This window comes from Panthera pardus, unplaced genomic scaffold (assembly GCF_024362965.1).
Source record: "Panthera pardus isolate Hobbes unplaced genomic scaffold, ASM2436296v1 HiC_scaffold_27, whole genome shotgun sequence".
NCBI classification, from domain to species: Eukaryota; Metazoa; Chordata; class Mammalia; order Carnivora; family Felidae; genus Panthera; species Panthera pardus.
The window spans coordinates 85,704,770-85,725,537 of NW_026526843.1; the positions used below are offsets into that span (position 1 = coordinate 85,704,770).

The 20,768-nt window shown below is 46.5% G+C and overlaps 1 protein-coding gene across 1 annotated transcript in view; it reads left to right on the plus strand.

Moving 5' to 3' along the window:
- The first annotated feature begins 9,135 nt into the window (after window positions 1-9,135).
- Window positions 9,136-20,768, plus strand: part of DIPK2B (divergent protein kinase domain 2B) — a 46,299-nt gene continuing 34,666 nt past the window's right edge. The window contains exons 1-2 of the mRNA XM_019417352.2: window positions 9,136-9,586; window positions 16,588-16,852. Of these exons, the coding sequence (XP_019272897.1) occupies window positions 9,354-9,586; window positions 16,588-16,852 (498 nt within the window). The 5' untranslated portion in view covers window positions 9,136-9,353. The remainder of the gene's footprint in view (window positions 9,587-16,587; window positions 16,853-20,768) is intronic.

Sequence of the window (20,768 nt, forward strand, 5' to 3'; positions counted from 1 at the left end):
GGTCATGATCTCACAGTTTGTGAGTTCAGCCCCTGCCTCGGGCTCTGTGCTGACAGCTCGGAGCCTGGAGCCTGGTTCGGATTCTGTGTCTCCTTCGTTCTCTGCCCCTCCCCAACTTGTGCTCTGTCTCTCTATGTCTCTCAAAAAATAAATGTAAAAAATTAAAAAAAAAAACAAATTCAGAATACTCTAGTGTTATAATATGGTGGTGTATTAACCACTTGACTTTAGTATAAATGTTGAAGGATAGAATACTAAAAATAACTGTAGCTAAGGCAAGGTGGGACCTTAGGCCCGAAGGACCCTCTGGGACCTCAGGGCTGTGTGGGGTCTCATGGTGACAATAATTCAGGCCTCCTGGCCAGTGGCAGTATGCAGAAGATTGCTGGCCTCAGGATGATGGCCTGCTGGGAAAGGATGGGCCCTGCTCAGTAGGCTGGGAGGGCTTGATGCCTGAGGGCAGGGGTGAGTTATGCACCTGAGTGTTACATGACTTGACCTCCAGGCTCCTTTGGATCAGTCCTGAGTCTGGGCCACGTAGGGATAGACCAGTCCAAAATCTAAAATAAATAAATAAATAACTATAGCCACCATAATTGCTAATGGATATGTCATGTAAAAAGAGATAAATTGCAACATCAAAAACATAAAAGGAGGGAGTAAAAAGGTAGAGCTTTTTAATGTGATCAAAGTTAAATTGTTATTGGCATAAAACAGACTGTTACCTCAGTAAGACGTTTTATGCAAACCTCATGATAACCACAAGGCAAAACCTGCAGTAGGTTCACAACAGACAAAGAGAGGGAATCGAAACATAGCACCGTGGAAAATCATAAATTCACAAGGGATGGCACCAAGAAGGGAAGAAAGGAACAAGAAAACTGCAAACACTCCCCCAAAATATGAATAAAACAGCATTCGTAACTCCTAACCTGTGAATAATTACTCCAAATATAAAGGGATTCAATGCTCCAATCAAAAGAAATAGACTAGCTGGACGGGGGTGGGGGACAAGAATCAACTATATGATGACCAACCGAAGACTCTTAAGCTTTAAGGACACACATAGTTTCAAAGCAAAGGGCTGGACAAATAAATTCCACGCACGAGGAAAACAGACAGCCGGGTAGCTCTATACCTACATCAGACAGAAAAAGACACTAAGTTAAAAATGATACCAAGAATAAGGGTCATTATATAATGATTCATCCGTCAAGAAGAGGGATCCATCCATCAAGAAGATATAGCAATCTTCTTTAACCACATGGTGTAAAACTAGAAAACAACAACAAAGGAAAGCTGGAAATTTTACAAGCATGTAGAACCTAAACAACACATGCCTGAAAAACCAGTGGGCCAAAGAAGAAACCAAAAGGGAAATCAAAAAATATTTCAGGGGCGCCTGGGTGGCGCAGTCGGTTAAGCGTCCGACTTCAGCCAGGTCACGATCTCGCGGTCTGTGAGTTCGAGCCCCGCATCAGGCTCTGGGCTGATGGCTCGGAGCCTGGAGCCTGTTTCCGATTCTGTGTCTCCCTCTCTCTCTGCCCCTCCCCCGTTCATGCTCTGTCTCTCTCTGTCCCAAAAATAAATAAAAAACGTTGAAAAAAAAATATTTCAAAATAAGCAATAATGGAAACACAACACAGCAAAACCTATGGGATACAGCAAAAGCAGTTATAAGGGGGAATTTTACAGCCATAACTTGGCACCTCAAGGTACTAGAAAAAAGAAGAACAAACTATGCCCAAATTTAGCAGAAGAAAGGAAACCACAAAGATCAGAGCAGAAATAAATGAAATAGACACTAGAAAAAATAATAGACAAGATCAGTGAAACTAAGAGCTGCGTTTTCGAAGAGATAAAATTTACAAACCTTTAGCTAGATTAAGTTAAAAAAGGAGAGAAGACTCAAATACTCAAATACTCTCTCATAACAACAAAAAACAACAAAAAAAGAAAACACATGGCGGGGTGGGGGGCGCCTGGAGGGCTCAGTCAGTTGAGTGTTCAACTCTGGATTTCAGCTCAGGTCATGATCTCACAGTTGTGGGTTCAGGCCCCGCATCAGGCTCTGCACTGACATGGAACCATCAGAGTCTGCTTGGGATTTGTCTCTCTCCCTCTCTCTCTCTGCCCCTCCCAACTCATGCTCTCACACTCTCTCTCAAAAATAAATAAACATTTTTTTTTAACGTTTATTTATTTTTGAGACAGAGAGAGACAGAGCATGAACGGGGGAGGGTCAGAGAGAGAGGGAGACACAGAATCTGAAACAGGCTCCAGGCTCCGAGCCATCAGCCCAGAGCCCGATGCGGGGCTCAAACTCACGGACTGCGAGATCATGACCTGAGCCGAAGTCGGACGCTTAACCGACTGAGCCACCCAAGCGCCCCTAAACATTTTTTTTTTAAAAAAGAATAACACAAGGATACCGACTCTCACCACTCCTATTCAACATAGTGCAAGAAAGTCAAGGCAATCAGGCAAGAAAAAGAAATAGAAGGTATCCTAAGTGGGGAAAAAAAGCAAAATTACCTTTGTTTGCAGATGATACAATCTCATATATAGAACATTCTAAAAACTTCAATAACAACAGCAGCAACAACAAAAAACATTGGAACTAATCAAAAAATTCAGTAGAGTTACCAGATTCAAAATCAACACACAGGGGTGCCCGACTGGCTCAGTCAGAAGACCATGCAAATCTTGATCTCCGAGTGGTGAGTTCAAGCCCCACATTGGATGTTGAGATTACTTAAATACCATTTAAAAATTTTTTGAAAAAGCCAAAATCAATATACAAAAATCAGTTGCATTTCTGCACACTAACAATGAAATGTCTGAAAAAGAAATAAAGAAAACAGCACCATTCACAACGGTACCAAAAATAAAGTACTTAGGAATCAATTTACCCGAGGAAGTGATAGATCTGTACGCTGAAAACTATGACTTTCTCTGAAAAATACTGAAGAGCACACAAATAAGTGCAAGATATCCCCTGTTTATGGACTGCAAGGGTTAATAGTGTTAAAACGTCAAGGCTACCCAAAGCCATCTACGGATTCAGTGCAATCCCTATCAAAATTCTAATGACATCTTTCATCAAAAATTAAAAGAAAATCCTACTATTGGCATGGAACCAAAAAAACTAATAATAACAAAACAAAACAAAACAAACAAAAAACAAATAGCCCAAAGCAATCCCGAGAAAGAACGAAGTTGGAGGCATCGCACTTCCTGATTTCCAACTACACTGCAAAGCTCTAGTAATCAAAACAGTATGGTTCTGGCATAAAGATAGACGCATGGACCGATAGAACAGAATCGAGAGCTCAGAAATAAACCCGTGCATATAAGGTCAATTAATTTACAACAAAGAGCCAAGGATATACATGAGAAAAGGACAGTCTATTCAATATATAGTGCTGAGAAAACCGGACAGCTTCTGCCAAAGCGTGAAGGTACGCCATTCTCCTAGACCATACACACCACTCACTTCAAAATGGATTAAAGTCATGAACATAAGACTGAAACCTTAAGACTCCTAGAAAAAACCATGGGTGGTAAGCTCCTTTACATCAGTTGGCAATGATTTGTTGGACTGACACCAAAAGCAAAGGCAAAGGAAAAAAAGAAGGCAAAGATCAACCAGTGGGACTACATCAAACTAAAAAGCTTCAGCACAGCAAAGGAAACCACTAACGAAATAAAAAGCCAACCTACGGAATGGGAGAAAATATTTGTAAATCATTTATCTGATAAAGGGTTGGTACCTAAAATATATTAAGAACTTACACCATTCGGTAGGGGTGCCTGGGTGGCTCAGTCAGTTAAGCGGCCGACTGTGGCTCTGGTCATGATCTCACAGTTCATGAGCTCGAGCCCCGCATCTGGCTCCATGCTGACCACACGAAGGCTGCTTGAGATTCTTTCTCTCCCCCTCTCTCTGCCCCTCCCTTTCCTGCATGCTCTCTCTCTCAAAATAAATAAATAAACTTAAAAAAAAAAAAACAGGAAGACTGAGTAAACAAAGAGAAAGTCCCAGAAAAGAAATAAGATACAAAGAACAAAATAGAAATTTTAGAACTGAAAAATCCGCTAACTGAAATTAAGACTTACTGGAAAGACTTAATGGAATGGAGAGAACAAAGAAACTAATTGGTAAACTTGAAGATACATCAATAAAAATTACCCAATCTGACAACAGAGAAAATATACTGGAAAAAATTAAACATGGCTTTTGTGACCTATGGAAATACAATAAAAGATCTAAGATACATGCCATTGGAGTGTGGATAAGAAAAGAGAAGGAGGGGTTGAAAAAGTATTTGAATAAATAATGGCTGAAAAGTTTTCAAATTTCACAAAAGACATAAACCTACTTATTCAAGAAGTTGAGTGAATTGCCAACAGAATAAACCCAAAGAAATCCACTCTGACAGACAAAAGTTCTGAAAACTAAACACAAGGAAAAAATACTGAAAGCAGCCAGAGACTGACCTGTAGGCAAAGAACAATTTGAGTGAAAGTGCATTTCTCATTAGGAACCCTATGAGCCAAAAGAAAACAGAACATTTTTAAATTTTTTTTAACGTTTATTTATTTTGGAGACAGAGAGAGATAGAGCATGAACAGGGGAGGGTCAGAGAGAGAGGGAGACACAGAATCCGAAACAGGCTCCAGGCTCTGAGCTGTCAGCACAGAGCCCGACGCGGGGCTCGAACCCACGAACCGTGAGATCGTGACCTGAGCTGAAGTCGGACGCTCAGCCGACTGAGCCACCCAGGCGCCCCAACAGAACATTTTTAAAGTGCTAAAAGAAAAGAATTGTCAGCACAGAATTCTGTATCCACAGAAAATATCCTTCAAGAACAAAGGGCAAATAAAACATTTTCATATGAAGGAAAACTAAGAGAATTTGTCACTAACAGACTTGCCCTAAAAGAATAACTGAAGGAAATTCTCTAAGCAGAAAGGAAATGACAAAAGAAGAAATCTTGTATCATCAAGAAGGAAGAAAGAACAATGGATCGGGGCACCCGGGTGGCTCTGTCGGTTAAGCGTCTGACTTCAGGTCCAGTCATGGTCTCAGTTTGTGAGTTCGAGCCCCTCATCGGGCTCTGTGCTGACAGCTCAGAGCCTGGAACTTGCTTCAGATTCTGTGTTTCCCTCTCTCTCTGCTCCCTGGCCGCTTGCACTCTGTCTCTCTCTGTCTCTCTCAAAAATAAATAAACATTTAAAAAAAGAACAATGAAAGAGTAGCAACCTGGGTGAATACAATATAGTTTCCTTTTCCTCTTGAGTTGTCTCAAATGCGCTTGATTTTTTGATCGAGTCCCATGTCAGGCTCTGCACTGACAGCGTGGAAACTGCTTGGGACTCTCTCTCCCTCTCTCTCTGCCCCTTCCCTGCTTGTGCTCTCTTTCTCTCTCTTTCTCTCAAAATAAAGAAAAACATTAAAAAAATAAAGAATTTTTAAAAAATAAAAAATCAATAAAACACAACACTAATTACAAATGTTCTCCCCAAAATAAAATACCTAAGTGTAGATAAAAAAAAAAAAAAAAAAAACCGTACAGGGGGCACCTGGGTGACTTAGTCAGTTGAGCATCTGACTCTTGATTTTGACTCAGGTCATATCCCAGGGTTGTGAGATCAAGCCCCGAATCTGGCTCCAAGATGAGCATAGAGACCGCTTAAGATTCTCTCTCTCTCCCTCTGCCCCTCCCTCCTGCTTGCGCACTCTCTCTCTCTCTCTTTCTGAAAAAAAAAAGAAAATAAAATAAAAAAGAAAAGAATGTACAGGACTTAGGGGTGCCTGGGTGGCTCAGTCGGTTAAGTGTCTGACTTCAGCTCAGGTCGTGATCTCACGGTTCATGAGTTGGAGCCCCGAGTCAGGCTCTGTGCTGACAGCTCAGAGACTGGAGCCTGCTTTGGATTCTGTGTCGCCCTCTCTCTCTCTGCTCCTGCCCTGCTCATGCTCTGTCTCTTTCTGTCTCAAAAATAAACATTAAAAAAAAAAGAATGTACAGGACTTAGATGCTGAAAACTACAAAATCCTGATGAAAGAAATAAAAATCTAAATAAATAGACATAACATGTTTATACAGTTGAAGACTCAACATAATAAAGAAGTCAATTCTCGGGGCGCCTGGGTGGCTCAGTCGATTGAGTGTCCGACTTCGGCTCAGGTCATGATCTTGCGGTCTGTGAGTTTGAGCCCCTCGTCGGGCTCTGTGCTGACAGCTCGGAGCCTGGAGCCTGCTTCGGATTCTGTGTCTCCCTCTCTCTCTGCCCCTCCCCTGCTCATGCTCTGTCTCTCTCTCTCTCTCTCTCTCTGTCAAAAATAAATAAACATTAAAAATTTTTTAAAAAAGAAGTCAATTCCTCGCAAATTGATATACAGATTTAACTCAATCCCTATCAAACTTCCAGCAAGATTTTTTGTAGATACAGACAAGATTATTCTAAAATGTATATGGAAAAGCAAGTGAACTAGAATGGCTAAAATAACTTTGAAAAAGAAGCAGGTTGGAGGAACCAGCCTACCCGATTTCAAAACACAGTCTATAGCTACAATAATCAAGACTGTGTGATATTGACAGAGGAACAGACGCATAGGTCAATGGAACAGAATTGAGAATCCAGACACAGCCACCTACGATTACAGACAACTCATTTTTGACAAAGGTGCAAAAGCAATTCAACCGCAAAAAATATGAACCTTGTCTGACCTAACCACATCCTACACAAAAACGAATTCAAAACGGATCATAGACTTACATGTAAAATACAAAACCTTAAAACTTTTGGGGCCCCTGTGGGGCTCAGTCGGTTAAGTGTCCGACTTCGACTCAGGTCACGATCTCGCAGTTTGTGAGTTCGAGCCCTGCGTCCGGTTCTGTGCCCACAGCTTGGAGCCTGCTTCGGACTCTGTGTCTCCCTCTCTCTCTCTCTCCGCCCCTCCGCCTCTCGTGCTCTATGTCTGTCTCTGTTTCTGTCTCTCTCTCTCTCTCTCTCAAAAATAAGTAAGCATTAAAAAATACGTAAATAAATAAAAATTTTAAAAACTGTTGATTCTGCGAAAGGCCCTCTTAAGAAGACAAAAGACAAGTTGCCACCTGGGAGAAAATATTTGTAAGCCACATATCCAGCACAGAACTAGTATCTAGAATACATAAAGAATTCTCACGACTCCAGAATTAGAAACAAACACAAGGGGCCCCTGGGTGGCTCCGCCGGTGAAGCGTCTGACTCTTGGTCTCTGCTCAGGTCATGATCTCGCGGCTCATGATTTCGAGCCCCTCGTCAGGCTCCCAGAGCCTGCTTGGGATTCTTTCTCCCCCTCTCTCTGCCCCCTCCTCTGCTCATGCTCTCTAAACAAACAAACAAACAAACAAACTTGAAGTTTGTACTACTTGAAAAAAACAGACACACAACCAGGCATTTCACTGAGAATAGACAGTTCGCTAATAAGCGCATGTGTAACCATCAGAGAAGTGCCATTAACCTGCTCTTCCTGCCAATTTTTGGCACAACTCCTCAATTCTCCTGAGACCATCCTCGGCCCAGTCTTACCTGCCTTTTCTCCCCTCTCCTAACCCAAGCCTGCCTTCCCTGATTTGGTCCATGCTGTGGACCTTATCTTGCTGTCTGTCAATCGCGGGGCAGGAAATGCCACCAAGTCAGGCCGGCCGCAGAGAAGCGAGGCAAGATGGTGAAGGGAAGTGGGACCCGCCGGCAGCGGGGGAGAGGGACAGACACAGCTGGGGGCAGGCGGAAGAATCTCTCCGGTGCTCCCTCATCACATCAGAGGCCACCAGATTCTTTCCCCTCCCTTCTTAGACCTGGGAGAGGAGCTGAAACACAGGCTTACTTGAGTGTTTCTATTCCCTAAGCAGCCAAAAGTTTTTGCCATTTGAATCAGTGTTAAATGTGCCACGTAAGGGCCAGCAAACTGACCTCGGGTTAGTTCATGGCCAAATAGAGTCAAAGGGGGGCTGGTCTGGCTAGTCAAGCGGCAGGCCAAAGCATCCGCTGCAGACAGGGGAAGTTGTGTGTGTGTGTGTGTGTGTGATCCATAGGGACAGATGTAATTGGGGTGTGTGTGTGTGTGTGTGTGATCCATTGGGACAGATGTAATTGGTGTGTGTGTGTGTGTGTGTGTGTGTGTGATCCATAAGGACAGATGTAATTGGTGTGTGTGTGTGTGTGTGTGTGTGTGTGAGAGATCCATTGGGACAGATGTAATTAGGGTATGTGTGTGTGTGTGTGTGTGTGTGTGAGATCCATAGGGACAGAAGTAATTGGGGTGTGTGTGTGTGTGTGTGTGTGTGTGTGATCCATTGGGACAGATGTAATTGGTGTGTGTGTGTGTGTGTGAGAGATCCATTGGGACAGATGTAATTAGGGTGTGTGTGTGTGTGTGTGTGTGTGTGATCCATTGGGACAGATGTAATTGGTGTGTGTGTGTGTGTGTGTGTGTGTATGATCCATAGGGACAGATGTAATTGGGGTGTGTGTGTGTATGTGTGTGTGTGTGTGTGAGATCCATTGGGACAGATGTAATTGGGGTGTGTCTGTGTGTGTGTGTGTGTGTATGAGATCCATTGGGACAGATGTAATTGGGGTGTGTATGTGTCTGTGTGTGTGTGTGATCCATAGGGACAGATGTAATTGGTGTGTGTGTGTGGGTGTGTGTGTGTGGGTGTGTGTGTGTGAGATCCATTGGGACAGATGTAATTGGAGTGTGTCTGTGTGTGTGTGTGTGTGTGTGTGTGTGTATGAGATCCATTGGGACAGATGTAATTGGGGTGTGTATGTGTCTGTGTGTGTGTGTGATCCATAGGGACAGATGTAATTGGTGTGTGTGTGTGGGTGTGTGTGAGTGTATGATCCATAGGGACAGATGTACTCAGAACTGAAACAGTGGAGGGCGGAGGCCTTCAGGATCCTTTGAAACTCCCAGGTGGAACCCAGGTGGGACACACATCCTGCATGGACCTTTCCTGCCCGGCCAGGATATCCTGTGTTTGTCAAAAGGACCGCACAGGGAAAGCCCTGACCATTGTCCTTCCCGAAATCTGCCAGTCAGCCCTTCCCCAGCCTGCGGCAGCCGCCCCAGACAAAGGAAGAGTAACTCTGGAAACTGTGTTATCAGCATCCTCCATGGACTTCCTCACCTCCTCCCCAGCGCCGTTCGCCCCAAGCTTCTTAGCATCCTCCGACAGGAACCGGGGAGCCTGGGATGGGCTCAGCGCCCTGAAGCCAGCCCCCTGTCTTTTGCCAAGACCTAACCCCTGCGCAGCCTTGAGTGGGCAGCTGAAGGCTGTGGCCGGAATCCTGAGCCTGAGATGGAACCCCAGCTGGGGCCTACGGCTGCCAGCCTCTGCCCGGGCCGGCCGCACCTGCTGCTGTGGGTCTCAGCCCTGAGCTGTTGCGTTTCTTCGCTGGCTTCTCCCTCTCCTTCTCTGGTGCCCCGAATCAGAACCAGCTACAATTTTGGAAGGACTTTCCTCGGTCTTGATAAATGCAATGCCTGCATCGGGACATCCATTTGCAAGAAGTTCTTTAAAGAAGAAATAAGGTCAGAATCTCCATTAGCTAACGCGGAGGGGCAAAATTCCGTTCCCTTCATGTGATGATATCCAGGGGTTTACTGAAAAGGAGTCAGGATGTAATTGATGGGTGGGAGCCGAGGCACAGCCATCGAATCATAGTGGTGATCGGTTGAAGTTGGGGTGCAGAGGGGGAGAAGGTATGAAGCTGAATTCTAACCCTAGGTGCTGACTTCCAAGTTTTCTTTTGAGGTGGGAGCTTAAAGTGTTCTTTCCCACGGAAGGAGTAGCCTGGGATTATGGAGTTTACCAAGTTTGTTTCTCATAAAAAGAGGGAAATAAAATTGCTAGAAGGCCTACTACGTGACAAACATTTTAAAGCTATTTTTTATGTTTATTTATTTATTTTGAGAGACAGAGAGAGAGAGACAGAGAGACAGAGAGACGGCGCGCATGTGAGCAGGGGAGGGGCAGAGAGAATGGGAGAGAGAATCCCAAGCACCGTCAGTGGAGAGCCCGACTTGGGGCTCAATCCCAGGAGCCGTGAGATCACGACCTGAGCTGAAATCAAGAGTCGGAGGCTTAACTGACTGAGCCACCCAGGCGCCACCAAGTTAGTTTTATTTACCCCTCATCACCATCCTGGAAGTTAATGTGTTGCAACTCATTGTTCAGATAATGAGCTGAGACACAGCAAGATTCAGTGACTCGCCCAAGGTCACCACCTAGTAAGTGGCAGATCTGGGATTCAGATCAGGGCAGTTTGCTCTCAAGTTCCTGAACCAATTTTCGGATCCAGAGGAAAAGCCAAGCTTAGTAAATGGCGGTGCACGGGGATCTCACCCAAGGATGAGAGGTATCATACTGTCAGCACATGGTCAGTGAGTCTTTCCCGCAACCAAGAGCCAGCAGGTACTCTAGGGACATCCCTAGAACTCTGGCCATGGCCCTCCAGGGGTGCAGGAGGAGGGAGCCGCGTTACAAATAACAGTAATATGACCTGGTCTGATGCAGGCCAGAAGGGAACTGTAAAATGGGGACGGGGGAAGGGCTTCTCCAGGGGAAAGTATTCTGAGAAAGGCCTTTAAAGGATCAGCTGAAATTCAGGAGAAGGGTTTGAGGTAGAAGGACCAGCGAAACAATGGCCCAGAGTGTGGGAAGAGGTGAGAAGCACTTAGAGGCTGGAACATGGGGCATGTGTGGCAGAAGGAGGAGATTTGAAGAGTCAGATGGGGCAGGGACCTTGAATGCCGTGCCAAGGAATTGGGACCTTCACCTGTGGGCCAGTGTTTCCCTGCCCCTTCGATACCAAAGACCCTTCGTAATAGGCCTTTGCTCCTCAGCCCTCCCCCAAGGACCTATCTTAGGGTTAGCAGAAGGCATTCATTTACAACAATTTGATTTCCAATCTGTATTAACCAAAGACATATTGGATGAGTCCACTAAGGTACCGAACAGATATAACAAATAGAAAACATCGATCAAAAATGGGGAACTTCTTTTGTGAGATGACAGATACTGTATTGATGTGGACTTTTCCCATCAGGCCCCTTTTAAAGGCAGTTCAAATGGTGAAACGTTCAAAGACCTTCCCAACTGCGGGAGCTCTTGCAGACGATGGTGAAGGAGTTTAGGGGGTAGGCACAAGACGTGCCTTGTGTTAGGAAAGAATCTCATGGAAAGCAGCGCGCAGGGGGAACTGGTGACTTCAGCTCAAGTCACGATCTCACGGTTTGTGGGTTCGTGCCCCGCTTCGGGCTCGCTGCTGTCAGCGCAGAACCCACTTGGGATCCTCTGTCCCCCTCTCTTTCTGCCCTTCCCCCACTCATGCGCTCTTTCTCAAAAGTAAATAAAACATTTAAAAAAAAAAAAAAGATAGATTTCCCCCCTAAGAGACAGGATGGAGAGGACCAAGAACAAAGGCGACATGGGGCTGATTCCCTAGAGAAAGGAGGCAGGGAGAATATGGACATATTTTCAGAGAGGAGGGAGGGAAATTATGGGATTCGACTAAAGGGGGCTCCCAGGTAAGTAAACAAGAGTATATGAATCTTACAGTTGACTCTTCACCAAGTGGCAGTAAATGAAGTTTTTCTCAGCGGGCAGGTATTAGCCAAATTCGGGAAGCATTTCCCCAAATAGGTTTGTGTTCATCCATTCAAGTTCAGGATATCACTTCAGCTCCCTCGGAATTTATTTTCTACGTGTGCCTGAAAGGGATATGTGCAGATACACGCAGGAAAGCATGGGGGGTGGGGGGTGGGGCGGGCAGGCTGGGGTTGAAGGCTCTCTGCCTTGAGAAGGCATATTCCTCAAGCACAAAGAAGCAGAGAGAGGCAGCGAGTGGGTCTCGTTTATATTCTTCACAATTTAAGCAACTGGTTCCTTATTTTAAAAGTCATGCCTGTTGATTTTAGAATCTTCTGGCAATATTGATAGTAGAAAGCACAAAATAAAAATCACGTACAATTCCTCCGCCAAGAGATCGTCCCTTAGTTAACATCTTGTGAGTGTCCTTGCCACCTTTTTTCCAAGTATGGATTTAACATTCTTTCCACACAACTGCGATCATCCTGTGTACACCCTTCTGCAAACTTTTCTTTAGCAATGTGTCCGGAACGCCTTTTTCACATTATTAACTCTTGTCTTTGACATCAGCCACAGAGACATTTTTCTAGCTATGTCTCCTTTGGCCAGGAAAACAAAAGTGAAATTAAACTATTGGGACTGCACCAAAATAGAAAGCCTTTGCACAGCGAAGGAGACCATCAACAAAACAAAACAAAACAAAACAATCCACTAAATGGGAGAAGATATTTGCAAATGATGTATCCACAATTAGATTTTTAATGGCTTTGTGGTATTCGATTGCATCAGTCAAGCATAATTTATTGAACCAACCCATACTATGAGACAACTATGTTTTTTTTGTTTTTTAGTCTTCTAAAACGTTATGTTGAACATTGCTGTTGCTGGCTTTTTATGCATATCAGTGATAAATTCCCATGACACGTTCCCAAGGGTGGAATTTCTGGGTCAAAAAATACAGCACATTTTAAAGAGATTTTATATATGTATGTATCTCCAAACAGAGACTTCTGCCTCTGGAGCTCATTGATCGCACACTCACAAATATTTAATATTTGTACTTTTAGTATGTATTTCTTCTGAGTCGAGCCTTTTTTTTTTTTTTCGGGCTTACTGGCTGTTTCTATTTCTCGTTCGCTAAATCGTCTACAAGTTCACATCGTTTGCCTCTCTCTCTAAATGGTGTGTTCATTCGCCTCGTTCATCTCCAAATATTTTCCCGCTTTTAACAATTATTATGATGATGTGGGGCCTGGGTGGCTCATTCAGTTAAGCATCCGACTTTGGCTCAGGTCACGATCTTGCAGTTCGTGGGTTCGAGCCCCACGTCGGGCTCTGTGCTGACAGCTCAGAGCCTGGAACCTGCTTCCGATTCTGTGCCTCCCTCTCTCTCTGCCCCTCCCCACTCACGCTCTGTATCTCTCTCTCTCTCTCTCAAAAATAACCATTAAAAATTTTTTTAATCATAAAAATAATAAAAATTATGACGATGATACCTTAGGAAAAAGCCCCTCCCAAACTCGCAGATGTTTGACTGAAATGCCCTCACCAAGCAAGCATTAACATTCCAGGCCAGGTCCTCTGTACGAATTGGATAATGTTTGTTCAGCAGCCGAGAGCGAGCCTGGGAAGCTGAAGATGCGTAATTCGTAGATGAAGGTCATGTTTCCTTCTATCCCTTATCTTCTCTTTGGCAAGAATGCTAACGATAAATCAATCAGATGCTTCCCATACTCACCCATTAACCTTTGGACGTCTCCATGTTTTCGGTACCAGTTTTCCCATGCATTCCATGTGGACTTTCAAATCCTAAACGAAAAAGTTAAGGGAAGCCAGAAAAAAAAAAAGAAAGAAAGAGTAAACCTGATTGACGCACTCTTCCTCCTGCAAACATACCTATCTGTGAAATCCCAAGTGATATCACAGCCAGAGGCAAGATGTACCAGGAACTGACTGATCCGTATTGGTGTATGTGCAGGTAATAGGTGGGGGTTGGGGGGTGGGGGGAAGAAGGTGGGGTACTTAGTAGCACTATTTCTGATCGGAATCGCTCCTACGGATTCCTGGGCTCCTACCAAGACAGATGCTTTACTTTGCCCTTCCTTAATGTACTCGCTTGGCCTTACGTCCCTGCCCCCCACTCCCCACGTCTTAAGGGATGTTTTAAATACTTCTGAGTAGCGGAGGGCTCACGGTAAAATCAGTAAATCATTAGGCGCGACCTTGCCTTCTCTTCTCCCCTGCCCTCACCTGTCTCTTTCACCTCGGAAGTCTTGAGAGCTGCAGGGCCCCAGAGCTTACGACCAAAGCTTCCGTCTACACATTTAATAGTCCGAACATGCACCCATCCTTCCATTTACCCATTCATTCAGGCACCCATCCATGCATTCTTCCACCCAGCCACCACTCTGCAGCCAGCCAGCCCTCCACGTATCCCTCCACTCATCTATCCATCCATACACCTAAGGCGTGCAAGCTGCGTCCTTTGAGCTTTGGGAAGACGCCGGATGCTTTGAGGGTTCTGTGCAGAGCTGGCGAATGGAGATGAGGAAAGACAGGGAAGAAATATTTAGGAAGGCATGTCTACCCACTTGGCGTTCGACTGGACGGAAGCCTGAGGGTCATGCCCTAGAAGGAAGTGTTTTATTCTCATTGCAACACTGTTGCTCTCCTCCGCACCTCCACCCTGCTCTCCAGGTTGAGGGGCTCGTGGGGATTGGACCACACGACCTTTCTGCTTGCTTCCAGCTGCGGAAGCTGTGATACTGCTTGTGTATCTTTCATGATCTCAGTTCAGAAGGAAGATTAAAAGGCTGCCTTTGGGGGGGGGCGGGTGGCGCCTGAGTGGCTCAGTCAGTTGAACATCCGGCTCTTGATTTGGGCTCCGGTCATGATCCCGGGGTGGTGGGATCGAGCCCTGTGTTGGGCTCCATGCTAAGCATGGAGCCTGCTTCGGATTCTCTCTCCCCCTTTCTGTCTCTCTCTGTGCCTCTGTCTCCCTCTGCCCCCTCCCCCACTCACACATGCGCGCGCGCGCTCTCTCTCTTAAAGAAAAAAAAAAGGATGCTGCGTCTGTTTTGCAGGTTTCCAAATTCTGGGATTTTTAACATGTTAGTGAAGGGGAAGACCGTATTTTCTCACTGACACTCTTCTGCTCAGTAAAGTAGGGATTCAAAGTTGTAAGAATATACATGTTTTCCTTTCCATGCCGTAAATTTAGTACCACTTCGGAAGGGGAGAAAGCGGCCTGTAAACCTCTTTATTTGTTCTCAGTTGGTTCTTAACGGGATGCCTTGAGGGCCACCCCTGAATGTGTACCATGTGTCCATTACAGGTCACCTGTCATGAAGGACCCTGCTAGCTACACCCCCTAATAATGTTCCCGATCTGGTCCCCAAAGCTAACTCATAAAAAGGATGACAGAGGACTAAGCAACAGCAAAGCGGTTGAGGTTGCGATCTCTGGAGCCTTGAATGCCGCTTCCTTCAATTTCTGGTTGTAGGACTTCGGACAAATTACTTGATTTCTCCGTGCCTCAGTTTCCTCATCCGTACGGCTAATAACAGTACCGACTTCATAGGCTTGCTGCAAGGTTTACTGAATTAATACACACCAAGCGTTTAGCAGCGACTGGCATGCTTGTTTCATACATGTGTGTTGCTATTATGGCTATCTTAGGCCTTCCAGGGGGTTGAACCCCATGAGCAAAAGCAGCTACAGGAAACACGCGGACGGCCCTGCCTGGGTGCCCTCTGCCCTTCCTTATCCTGTCACAGGGGAGGATCATTTCCAGTGGCTGTCCTGAAAATGCCAGTGCAATGGACTCATTGCTAGTTTACAAGGTTTCATCTTTTTTCTTAATATACTTTTATTTTTTTAAGTTTATTTAGTGATTCGAGAGAGCCAGAGACAGCACAAGCTGGGAAGGGACAGAGAGAGAGGGATGGAGAAAGAGGTTGTCCCATAATGTCTGATAGCAAGAAGTTAAAGATTCTTCCTTCAATTAAATATAGAGCAGATCTTACAAGCCAAATGTTACTAATCATGAAAGTAGATAGCGCCTTGGTAATTTTTCATACATAAATCGGAAGAAGATTTAATATTCTTCCCTAATGGAAATGTTGGCACACAGCTAGAAGAATGACTGGAGAAAAGGGTCAAGGTCGTAGGCCAGTGCCTCTCCCCTGGAATTACACACTTCCTGGATCCCAGATGGCTTTTGGGTTTGGTGACCATTTAGCAGCCGCCGCTCCCTGTGACTTGGTTGGTACGGATGACTTAAATCTTTCAGCTGAAAGCAAAATTGATGGGGCCTCTTGGGGAGGGATATGGAGAGCCGTGCTCGTCCAAGTGAAGGCCGAGAAGCCTCTTCATGAACTATGCTTCCAAGACCCAGCCATTGGTCAGAGGGCAGGTTGTTTCTAGAACTGGTGTAGGGAAGGGGAAAGACCCTGGGGTTTTCTGACAGAGGGCCCTGGGTTTGCCCCTCTGCCTGGCAACGTATTGCCTGACCTTGGGCAAGGTACGTGAGCTCGAGAAGCCTCAGTTTTCCCATCTGTGAAGTGGGGAGGGGGTATTAGGAGAATCCTAAGGGACCGGCATGTATAAAGCTGCTGTCTTTACCTGGAGAGGAAGTTCGGAAAGCCATGGTTAGTCCTTCCGTGCCAGCTGCATGAAAAGGAGAAAGTTTGCGTCTGGCATACATCTGTGTCACCTCTTCTGGCCTCACATATTTACCTCCTGAGTTTGAGGAAAGGAAAGTAGTGTTCTCGCAGAGTTTGGAGCGCCCCCGTGTAAGGAGGAGAAATGGAGCAGACTGGGTGTTGTCTCCTGTCTCCCTGTCCCCAGGCTCTGCTGGCTCTGGCAGGTACAGCTAGTCCCTCCTCGGCCCCCCCTCCATCCCTCTGGCTCCAGGCAGAGCCTAAAAGGGCTGTTCTTCCAGGTTTGACAGCCGGCTGGCCTCCCGCGTCGGACTGCCTCCCGACCCCCTACCTTCTTACCCTGCAAATTACTCAGATGATTCCAAAACCTGGCGCCCTGTGGAGATCTCGAGGCTGGTCAGCAAACAGGAAAGTGACATCTCGGACAGGAGAATCTGTGCCTCTGCGGCAGCCCCAAAGACCTGCAGCATCGAGCGCATCCTGCGGAAAACAGGAAGGTTCCAGAAATGGCTGCAGGCCAAGCGCCTCACGCCGGACCTGGTGCAGGTGAGTGTGCTGGTCACAGGGGTGAGATGGGGGGAGGTGTCTATTTCCACCTCACATCTCAGGGTGGGGGAAGAGGGGTCGTGATCTACCGGAAATGGGACCAAACAAGGCCACAAAACAGTGGCTCGTGGGAAGACAGTGACCAAACAGGTTCAGTGGTAAGGACCCTTCCCATTGTCATCCTCCATTCTCGCTGATGCGACCCCCGGCAGCTATTTGGCAAACGGTTTCTGGCTGCTACCTCTGGTCTGAAGATCCGACGGGATGACCCTCACTCACCCTCCCTACAACCTTCTCAGGGGACCTAGGCCAACCCCCAGACTGTGCCCTCTCTCGGAAGCTCTCATTACACAACCTGTTTCACCAGCCAGAGAGCCCGCTTTGGAAATCAGCTTCCTCGGTTCCTCAAAAAATTAAAAATAGACCTACCCTACGACCCGGCCATAGCGCTACTAGGTATTTAGCCAAAGGATACAAAAATACCGATTCGAAGGAGCACACACACCCCCACATGTATAACAGCACCAGCAACAATGGCCAAAGTATGGAAAGAGCCCAGATGGCCATCGATGGATGAATGGATAAAGGAGATGTGGTATAGGGGCGCCTGGGTGGCTCAGTCGGTTAAGCGTCCGACTTTGGCTCGGGTCATGATCTCGTGGTCTGTGAGTTCGAGCCCCGAGTCAGGCTCTGTGCTGACAGCTGGGAGCCTGGAACCTGCTTTAGATCCTGTGTCTCCCTCTCTCTCTGCCCCTCCCCTACTCACACTCTGTCTCTCTCTCTCAAAACACACACACACACACAATGGAGTATTACTCAGCAATCAAAAAGAATGAAATCTTGCCATTTGCAACTACATGGCTGGAACCAGAGTGTATTACGCTAAGCGAAATAAGTCAGTCAGAGAAAAACAAATATCAGATGATTTCACTCATATGTGGGATTTAAGATACAAAACAGATGAACATAGGGGGAAGGAAGGAAAAGTAAGATAAAAACGGAGAGGGAGTCAAACCACGAGACTTTTTTTAAGTTTATTTATTTGGGGTGCGTGGATGGCTCAGTCGGTTAAACGTCTGACTTTGGCTCAGGTATCTTGCAGTTCGTGAGTTCCAGTCCCGTGTCGGGCTCTGTGCTGACAGCTCAGAGCCTGGAGCTTGCTTCAGATTCTGTGTCCCCCTCTCCCTCTGTCCCTCCTCTGCTCGTGCTCTGTCTCTCTCTCTCAAAAATAAATAAATACTTTAAAAAATTTCTTAAGTATATGTATTTATTTTAAGAGAGACAGAGACCGCGCGAGTTGGGGAGGGGCAGAGAGAGAGGGAGAGAGACAGAATCCCAAGGCAACTCCACGCTGTATGTGCAGAGCCTGATGCGGGGCTCGAACCCACAATGCCAAGTGGTCATGAGACCATGACCTGAGCCAAAACCAAGAGTCAGACGCTTAACCGACTGAGCCACCCGGGCGCCCCAACCATAAGAGACTCTTAAGTACAGAGAACAGAGGGTTGCCACGTGGGGGGATGGGCTAGATGGGGGACGGGCGCGAAGGAGGGCACTTGTTGGGATGAGCATTGGCTGTCATGTGGAAGCGATAGGTCACTAAATTCTACTCCTGAAATCGTGATGACGCTGTGTGTTAACTAACTTGATTTAAATAAAATGCAAAAATTTTAAAAAAAAAGAAAGAAAAAGAAAATTAGATTCTCATCGATTTCCCACCATAAAGGAGAACCCAATCTGAGTCACGACAGAAGGAGGCTCTGGTAATCCAGCTCCCTCTTCCCATTTGAGAGCTCCCACTCACTCGCACGAGTAGGCTGCCTCAGAAATTGCCAATGCTGTCGTATCGCGCGTTGTTCCCCTCCTGCACTATCGTCCCCCCATCATGCCCATGTGCTTCCACACACCCCCCACTGAGCCTGTTGGGGCCAAAGATGCCACCCCAGAGGATTGAGGAGGGACTCCCCTTCAGCAAAGATGGGAAAGAAGAGGCGTGAGAAGGCCATCTGGCTTTGTTCTTAGGTTGTGCGGAAACCGCTTCAAAATCAGGAGGAATCGAGTGGCTGACAATATGGCCGTCATCTGACGCTGAGCTTACCAATCTACACTCTAGACTCTGTGAATGTCACTGGCACCGGAGTGAGGAGAGAATGAGCCAGAGGAAGTCAAGCTGTTCCCAGGCCAGGGAGCAGAACGCTGAGCGGAACCTGGCGACAGAAGACAGATAACAAAGCCCACGCCAGGGTCCACACCCTAGGCATGATCTCCCCGCACCTCTTTTTCTGCACTTGCCGACAGACCCTCCACGCGCTGGCCTGGGTACCTGCCATCTGCCATTGGCAGGCTGCCCTCAAGTACTGAGGCACAGGAGAACCGATATGAGACCTTTCCTGCTTTGCCTCGAGTATGTGCTCAGGAGCAAGTACAAGTCCCCAGGAAGAACAAGACAAGATACACAAGGAATTGTCTCAGAGCCCCTCGAAAACCCCATCACCTCTTCCTGCCCCCATCATTGTCAGGTCCCGTGCTGAAGGACAAAGTTCCCCCAAGACCCTGGTTCCAGACGACCTCCACTTGGGACCTGGACAACATACCAGAAGGCGTCCCGGTGTTCAGGATACACTTGAGACCCCAACGGAAAGGAGCCAGACTGACCTTAGGCTCTGAACTGAAGAAAGCTTCCTCTTTCCCTCAGCTTCCAGAGATTTCCATAATAACACTACGGTGGGGATTATCGCAGGGGGCCTGGTAATAGATCTCTGGGGCCTGGACACTGGCCTTGAGGCCCGACTCTGCCGCTAAAAGCTGCCGCAAAATGAGAAGGAGCGGAGAACCAGGAAGAGCACAGGGCTTCCGCTTCCGGTGCCTCTGGTCAACAAGTCTCAACACTGCACTGTATCCTGGGGACACAGAGATGACTGCGACACAAGCCCCACCCCCAGGCGCACGCGGCCCGCTAGCGAGGACAGATTCGAACACCAACAACCACCGCAAAGCAACGCGTGTTATGTTCTGATGACACCCTGGAAGAGAGCGAAGGACAAACTGTTGACTTGGGTCCTTCGCTCACTAACCAGTTGATCTCGCATTTAAGCCCAGGACTTCCCCCTACGACACAGCCGAAGCCATAACCGTTTTTGCTTTTCTGCTAACCCACCTTATCATCCCCACCAGACATCTTTCCTTTCGTTGTAAAACAAAACAAAACCAAACAAAAAAAAACAGAAAAATATCAGCAGCCATTTTATAAATTCAGAACAAACCCCCTTTTTCTTCCACCCACCAAAGCTCAAGGTTATTGGCATCCCGTCTGGCACCGTCTCCTCCCTCTCCTGTTCTCCTTTCCAGAGACGCTTTGTCCTTTCCCTCCCAGACCTCCCTCATCCAGGCAGCACCGAAATTCCTGCCCTTTTCTTCTTAACAAAACTCACCTACCAGACAGTTTCTGATGGATCTGTCATCACCAAAGATGGGGAGAGAAACTCACCTCTCTGCCCGAGAGTTGAAAATGTGTGTTCACACAAAAACTTGTACGTGAACCTTCAGAGCAGCGCTCTCCGCAGTAGCCAAAAAGTGGAAGCAATCCACACCTCCGTCAACTGAGGGGGGAATAACACGAAATAGGTTATATCCATACAATGGAATATTATTTGACCATAAAAAAGAGTGAAGAACGGACACCTGCTATGACACGGATGACCCTTAAAAACATTACACTGAGTGAAAGAAGCCAGATGCAAAAGGACAAATATTGCCCCGGATGGGCAAATCCATGGAGACAGGAAGCAGATTAGAGGCCGCCAGGAGCAGAGGGCACGAATTCGAGAATTAGGCGAGAATGCTGAATGGGTACAGGTTTTCTTTTGGGGGTGATGGAAAAATTCCGGAGTTAGAGAGTGGTGATAGGTGTACAACC